The sequence below is a fragment of the Solea solea genome, chromosome 5, assembly GCF_958295425.1.
Source record: "Solea solea chromosome 5, fSolSol10.1, whole genome shotgun sequence".
Lineage (NCBI taxonomy): Eukaryota > Metazoa > Chordata > Actinopteri > Pleuronectiformes > Soleidae > Solea > Solea solea.
This window is the reverse complement of record NC_081138.1, coordinates 22242124-22250138: the sequence shown is the minus strand read 5'-3', so window position 1 is coordinate 22250138 and position 8015 is coordinate 22242124. Positions and strand designations below refer to the sequence as shown.

The 8015-nt window shown below is 39.6% G+C and overlaps 1 protein-coding gene across 4 annotated transcripts in view; it reads right to left on the bottom strand.

Annotated features, from left to right (window-relative positions):
• Positions 1–3720: 3720 nt before the first annotated feature.
• Positions 3721–8015, bottom strand: part of kif26ba (kinesin family member 26Ba) — an 84509-nt gene continuing 80214 nt past the window's right edge. For all 4 annotated transcript variants that reach the window (XM_058629790.1, XM_058629793.1, XM_058629791.1 and 1 more), the window contains one exon: positions 3721–7353. In XM_058629790.1, the coding sequence (XP_058485773.1) occupies positions 7205–7353 (149 nt within the window). In that variant the 3' untranslated portion in view covers positions 3721–7204. The remainder of the gene's footprint in view (positions 7354–8015) is intronic.

Genomic DNA, 8015 nt, shown 5'->3' with positions numbered 1-8015 from the left:
TCCCTGTTTTTGTGTGTCATTCTCAGTATGTGACTGCGGAGTTAAAGCCAGGGTGCCTCTGTGATGGGATGTGCTTGTAGGTCTGTCTGTCTCTCTCTGACACGCACACACACACACACACACACACACACACACACACACACACATACACAGAGTTGTGATGACGCTCAGTGAAATAATGCATTCCTTAGCCCTTTACTCTGACCTAACCGACCCTGAAACAACAATAGAAAGACATGTACGCACACACACGCACACATGCACTTACTTCCCCATGTTAATCCCGAAATTCTACCATTTGCAAACTGATGACAGCGCTTCCTCTAAGAGCACAAACTGTGTGTGTGTGTGTGTGTGTTACGATAGTTTATGGAAGGATTACACTAACATAATGTTAAAGAACACAAATAAGTTTTGCTTTTGTGACACTTTTTAACTCAATCCTTCATCCATCCCGGATTATCCAACTGTTCCATGTTAGCTCTTAAATGAAATATCACAGCCGTAAGCCAGTAAATCATGTCACTATGGTACATGGTTAAGTATGTTTAACAGTATAGACAGTGTGTAATATGAGACACTCTATAATATGTTCATTCCTCTATCTTGCAGTTATACAGCCTTTATCACTGGAAGCTGAAGTCATGTGTTGCTTTGTAGATCCCGCAGTCTACTTCACCATGTCAGCAAATTTTACATAATGATTTGTTGATCCACTGCTCTCTCCATCAGTAAGTTTTAATATGTGTTATTTTGTGACTTTAATGATTGAAAAGCTGTGTTTGGTTTTACTTAGGTGACAGAATCCTTCGAAAAGAGGCAGCAGTCAAAGCAGCAGCACTCTTCTTCACTCTCCTTTCTTCCTGTCTGTTGTGAAGCTGCTCTACCACCTGCTATTTCTAATAAGACACGTGACAAATAGGAAAACAGTCGGCCAAAATATCGAAATATTATGTATTCCTATTTTGTCAGCCGCCTCACCATCCCTGCGGATACCTTCCTTGTTTAAAATACAAAGTAATGTTTTTCATTTGTGCCATAAATCTAATTGTCACTGGTTGTCATGTTGGGGGAAATTGCATTCTGGCAGACAAGACAATAAAGTAGTGAAAGCAAGACTTATGGGAGACATATAAAAGTGTGAACGCTGTCGTTTTTCTAATGCGCCGTGCAATCAGTCTTCAACATAAAAATGATACGTTTAAAAAGTTAAATTTGAACCGTAATAAAGCTACAAATTGACCCTCGGAATGAGCAGGAAACACGTCATGTCTCAATGTTGCTCCTTGATGCTGCTTTTTCTTCAGACACAGGGGAGAAGCAACAACAGTCCGTCATGGCTGATCTGATCTCGGGAAAGATCGTTCTGCCTTTCATGGTTCACTGATAATGGCCTGTGGTTATCGCTGTATATTCATGATATTCGTATAATCTCTCCTTGAATGGAGAAAAAAAAAGGCAGAAGGCAGGACGGACCATATCTCACTGTTCACACCATGTCTCCCATCTTTCTGTCATCTTTCACAGAACATTTTTGAACTTGATCGTGTTTTGAATTTGCCTTCACCTTCCAGGGACAACAACAAAACTCTTTCACCTTTCGCTTCTGGTCATTAATAACTTTTATTCACACGAGATAAGGAAAAACGAGCACTGACTGATTTGTTGAAAATCTTTTTGCAAATGTGGTTTGTTGTCCCCCTCCTCACCCATTTTATTCTCTTGCAGCACTTCCATGCCTCGTCTCTTCTTCCAATCTCCTGAACTCTTAATCCTTTGTTCTTTTCACTTCCCTCTCTCTCTCTCTCTCTCTCTCTCTCTCTCTCTCTCTCTCTCTGTCTCTCTCTGTCCGTACATTTCCCTTTTACTACCTCACCTCCCTTGTTCTGCTCCCTCTTTTCATCTATTCTTTCCTCGTTCTTTTTCTCCCTATCCTTCCTTCCTTTTCCTTCCTCTTCCCTGCTGTGTGTGGGTGATCAAAGCAAGCTGAACAGGGCAATATGTCACTGAGAAAACTGCCTACAGGGTAAGGTCCACACACACACACACACGCACACACGTATTAACAGTATGTATTAAAACGAACATCAAAGATGTACTGTGAATCTTGAGAGGTAAAACCTTTTTGTAAAGCAATAGCTGAACCATTCTAAATATAGAAACTCACAGAGAAAACAAATCAACTGAAGCTTTGTAGTAATGAATGTAATGTGTTGTTGAAAGAATGAGGAGTCAACAGTCTTAACTCTTCCAGTACATTCCTTTATTTACATTCCCCCCGTCTTGCTTTTCCATCAACACAACGTGCCGCACCACATTTTTCAAAACAGCCAGTCTACAGGATGATATCGAATCGTAGACGTGAGACGTTCCCAATTCACATTCACTATAATATTCATGGGTCATAAACTGGCTCTGTAGAGATTTCCCCAACAATCTGTTTTTAGCCAAAAAATGTGGTCTGACCCCTATTATTATACACACTTCTTATAAACATGCTGTGTGTCAGATTTCTAGATAACACATTATAATTCACCAACGTTCCTGCAAAATATGCAACAGCACAAACTGCACGTTTGCTCATTTCTGACTTTATGTCAACATTAACCTCACTTTGTTTATTTCCACAGATGAAAAAGGAACCCTTATTCCTGAATAGTCGACCGTGACCTCAGGTGTTTTTCATACTGTAGTTATTGCTGGAATTATAAGGCGCTACCAGAGAATATTTGGCAGTGACACATTGAGAGGGAAACCTCACACATAGCATTTTTGAAAGACATTCCGCTCACTCAGAGGTTCCTGAAACATCCGCTAACTCATGGCACAAATGAATACTGGACGATATAACTCTGGCAGTTCATTTAACACAACACACACAGCCGATTTCAAGTTAATAAGCTTTCGGTGCCACTTTACAGTAAGACCTCCCAATACTGAGGTGATTAATTTGGGTGTTGCTGCTTAGTGAATGGTTCATCAACACTTGGAGACACACAAACAAAGTCTCACTATTTGACAAGATCTCATTAACTCCATCCTCCCATTTTTTTCCCTCACTAATGAGTTTCATTAGTTCCAAAAAGGAACCCATCGGTGTGGCGTCGACCTCACTAATAGGGGAGAGAAAATTCCCACACAACTAAAGTACATTCTCATTATGTTGTTTGCAACACTTTTTTGCATAATCTTCATTTATGCAAAGCATGAATTCTTGCACAACATTGATATTCATTTCCTGGATTAGTTTCAGAGCAGGGAGAGATCATTTTTTCCATCTCACTCACCATAGAAAGACAGTAGAGTGTCCTCATAACACCTTAAATAATGTGTGTCATTAAGTCTCCATGAACATTCTCCTTCACTTGTCTTTGCCTCATATGCTTGAGCATAATATCGACGCTGTGTGTTGTTTTGAGAATGTAGTTTGCGTACATTGTAGATGTGTGGGAGTGTAATTATTGAGAGAAAAGGTTGATGATGATGGTAACTGAATATCTGATTGTAACTCTATATATATCAAGGATTTAGGAATGAGATAATCTCCTACATTTACAAGTAAAAAAGATTTAGTAAAACTGAGTAAAAGGAAATGACAAAACTGTTAGATTAAATGTCGGTCTATGGTGAAGACAAAGTATCTATGAAGGCTAGTCTCACTATTTGGCAAGCAACACTTATCATATTTTTTTTTAAAACCCTCATAAGTGTAGTCTTCACATATTAAGCAACACCTTAATTAACCATAAATCCATCGTTTTAAAGTCTGCGCAGTATTAGATGGACTGTAGCTCTTGTGTTGAATCTGCATGTGGACATTTCAGGAAACCCAAACCCATTAAAATTCCCAACCGGAACAAAAAGAGCAAAGGAAGTCAACAGAAAATATCCAAAATAAAGATGAGCACATATGTGTTATGTGTACAGTATATATATATTTATGGCATGGGCTCAGCAATGTACAATTTCTTTTTTTTTTCCGTAAATGCATAGTAACTTCCGAAGGTCGTAAGGCGTAAATAAATAACAACGTCAACTCTGCTCTCTTGAGCTCAAATAAATAAAAACATCATTCATGACTACAGTGAACTGGGAGATTAGTAAAGGAAATAAGAGACGTCGCAGGTGCACTTCAAAAACACTTCATGGGCCTGTAAACACATTGTAGATACAGGAACTCGCAGGTGTGTCCCACATGAAATTAATAAGTGGCACATTTTTATTCAGGCATGAGAATTCAAATACTGTAGATTTCCTGGTTTTGTGTCTAAAAACAGAATGTGTCTCAAAGAATCAAACCAGCGTTTCCTCTCCTGTTACGTCTCTTCCTTTACTTTTCCCCCCTCTCAGACTACAAATGGCGCCCAGGATGCTCTCTGCTTCCTGGGCAAAGAGCATTCAGAGGAAACGGGTGGTGGGTGTTGACGACAATCGATGGCGATGTAGAAGAAGCGTTTGACAAAGTATTGGTCTGTCTTTCAGAGGGAAACAGGCTCTTTCATATATTTATATTTGTACAAACATTAAGATCATAAGCATTTCAAGCACCATAGATAATATTAACACATTTTCTATCCATTCAAAGAAATGGAACCAGGCAATGATACATGTCTCTTAATTTGGTCGTCATCCTTGTCTTTCTTTAGCTTCATTTCTCAATATATACTTTTTAGTCTGGATACAGAATTGCAGTACGGTATCCTTTGTAGTCTAATTTCACTACTTTGATTGCAATAAAACAAAGCCTTAAAGGTCCAATATGCAATATTTAAGTGTCACTAGCCATTGCAATAGAGCAAAAACAAATGTCATGTCACAAGTAAAAACAGACATCTAACACAATGTCAAGTTACTTCTGAGTCCAGGTGGAGAAAGACTAACTCCAAGTCATTGTGGAACAATATTAAGCCTCGTCTTATCTCTCTCCTTGTCTGTTCTTTGTTTGGATGTGGAAGTTTTGAACTATTTTCTGCCATCTTCCCTGCATGGTTTGCTGCTATCCGCGTTTACTGTTGCATCAAATAGTCCTGTTGAAGTCAATAATCCCCTTGTTTGTACAGGACATCCTAAACGCAGAATGAACCGAGTGTTGAAATGGGCTTGGATTTTGTATTTTGGTCACGATAAACAACCGTTACACCTGCTGCCAAAGAAGAGGTTTGATAACCACACATAGAAAAGTGTGACGTGACATCAGTGCTCTGCTATATATTTACATATTTGTTTCCTGTTGTCTAGTGAGGCATTATTTATGTTGCATGTTGGACCTTTAAAGGTATTAACTTTTAATACTGTATATCTTCCTTTAGTTTTTAATCTCTCTTTATACCTTATTTTCTATTATCCTTCTATCATACATAGTCTTTACATGGTCCCATTTAACTCAAATAAAAAAAGATACCTTAATATAAAACACACACATTGACACATCATTCAGTTTCTTTTAGAATAGAGCATAACAACACAGATACAAACAACAGACGGTCCATGTGTCAGTCCATGGACTTGTACTTTTAACAGTGGGACATAGAAAAGCATTTTTCATTTCCTCACCTTTGTGACTCAGACGTGTTACTGTACATGAAAGAGCCATTACGGCTGCATCAGAGTGATTATACGTGTGCCCCAGAGGGTCAAAATTCAGATGTGCTCTGTAGGTGAATAAAGTCGGGGGAAAATGTCAGATTTTTGTCTGTTTCATTAATTTCTCATTATGTGTGTCCTGGCTTCATAACCAAGCTATGCACTTCTCCGTTGGTGAAAAGCTATACCAACATTAAAGCTGGGGTAGGCAACATATGTTTGTTGATGTTTAAAGATTAGATAATCTTTCAGTATAATGTAGGTGCCTTGAGGACACTGAGTCTCTGAAGTCACTTTAACTTTACCAATCATTTCAGAGCAATTCTGAGAGGGAGAGCGCCTCCTATTGGCTGTTCTACAAAGCAGCGGTGAGTACTGGCTTCACCGTCAGTGGAAAGGTGGTGGTTCCAGCACTGGGAACAACTGCCTTTGCAGCAAAGCAATCTAAAACATTATCAGCAAGCACCAACGTCAAAAGCAGGCACCTGCGTTAATGACTGAACAGGGTTATACTGTGAAACAGCACAGAACAGAATCTGTTCATAATCCAGTGGAATGTGTATATGTTTTTAAATTACATGGAGGTTATTTCTGGACAGAAAAATAGTTGAGGTGCAGTTGATCACGAAAGTTGCCGTCGGCATGAGTACATTTCCAGGTTTACTCGTATACGGATACAGAGCTATGTAGAAACGAGGCATTGGGAACCCAAAGTTTTTAAATTGAATCCAATCCACTATAGTAAGACGTTGAGCCACGGGAAAACATCACATTTAATAATGGCTATAAATTCAAAGATTTTTCGAAGACACTTGTCTTTTTTTGTGTGTGTGTTTTTTTTCTATTCTAGCACCAAACTTAATGCATGTACACAAATTCAGAGACAAAGAGAAAGAGAGAATTGGTCTCAGTATTGTTGAAATGTCCACAAGGCACTTATCTTAATCATTTCCATTGTCCTACTATCTTTCTCTTTCAGCAAATGCACAATAGCAGGCAATTCTGTAGTCAACGCTCGGTGTTTAAAGTCAATGGCTCTCAACTGTGTGTGTACTTTAAAAAGTGCTCCTCTAACATTATGGGAGAATTTGTTCTTCACCTCTCTTTCATCCTCCCCTGCTTTCAAAAAAATGGCAGTTTTTGTTTCACTCTCCACTCCTTTTTCTTCTCCATGCATGACTAAATGAACGTCTGAGTCTCAGAGATTCCTCCGCAGTCCAATCATTCACTTGTGTGAAAATGTCATCACTTGATTATGTTTCTTTTCAGACTCAAAACCATCTGTCTGTGCTTCTGGGCAGCCATGTTTGTCTGATTCACAGAAACCTGTCCATTAGATGCTGCTTTGTGCCTGTTTCCATCAAAATCTACAAGGTCATCTGTTTGTTTCCGTTTCTTTTATCCCTCCATCTCTCCATACATCCGTCCTTCTGTCGACTGTACATTTGGAGTCATAAGGAAGTCTGACAAATTCCCTGTAGCCCCTCCTTCCATCTATCCAGTCATCCAGGGATGTATATATTTAGGAGATTCAAACTAAACATGTTAGATTAATCAACATCTGATGAAGTCTTGCTGTGTGTCCACCTCTCGTCCTCCTGTGTCTCTTCTCTCCCTCTGTCTACCGATGTCTCGAGGACACGTCGAAGCAGGTGATCATCATGAGATGAGCTTTGCAGAAGTTGACTCTGGTCTCCAGTTTGTCCGTTACCATTTCCAAGGCTTCCAAATACTCCACTGAGTCCACTTCATAGACCTGCTGGAGCTCGACTGGATATTAAACAGACAAGCAGAGAAAAAGACGGTAAGACGGCAGACTGGAGTTGTTCCTTTAATTCTCAGTGATTCTCAGTAAGTCCGGTCCAAATGTGTCACGTCAGTAATCATTACTGGGCGATGTCAATATAAATTCTGGCTACTTTTACCTTGGGTGAAAATTACCCCGAGCAAATAGACCATCAGTGAATATGTGTGTAAATATTTTCTCATATCTTGTTTACTAGTAATTTTCCCAGGAATTTCAAGCATGGACGCACTTCAGTTTCGCACTAGGCAGTTGAACAAGTCTGTGGAATGACCTCCATTATTCGAACCAAAAGAAGGTCAAAAGCACTTGCCAGAGGCACTGGACTTCTGATTGCTTTGAGTAAATAAATCTCTTCCCAAATAGTGTAGTTAATGCATCATGGCCTCAAACTGCCTCTGGAGCAAAAGTTCTCCCCAAACCCAAATTAAACACAGCATTTCCTCTCTGGTCCAGTTTTGTGTTTTTGCACCATGTTGATGTGTGTCTGCGCTTGTGTTATCAGGAGGCAGCGCAGTACACACAGGTAGCAACGTCATACGCACGTGACGTCAGGAGGTGACGGCGGTGCGTAAATCGATTTACTCCTCCCACTTGTGGTAGTTTGACTGAGATTTATTATGCCAGT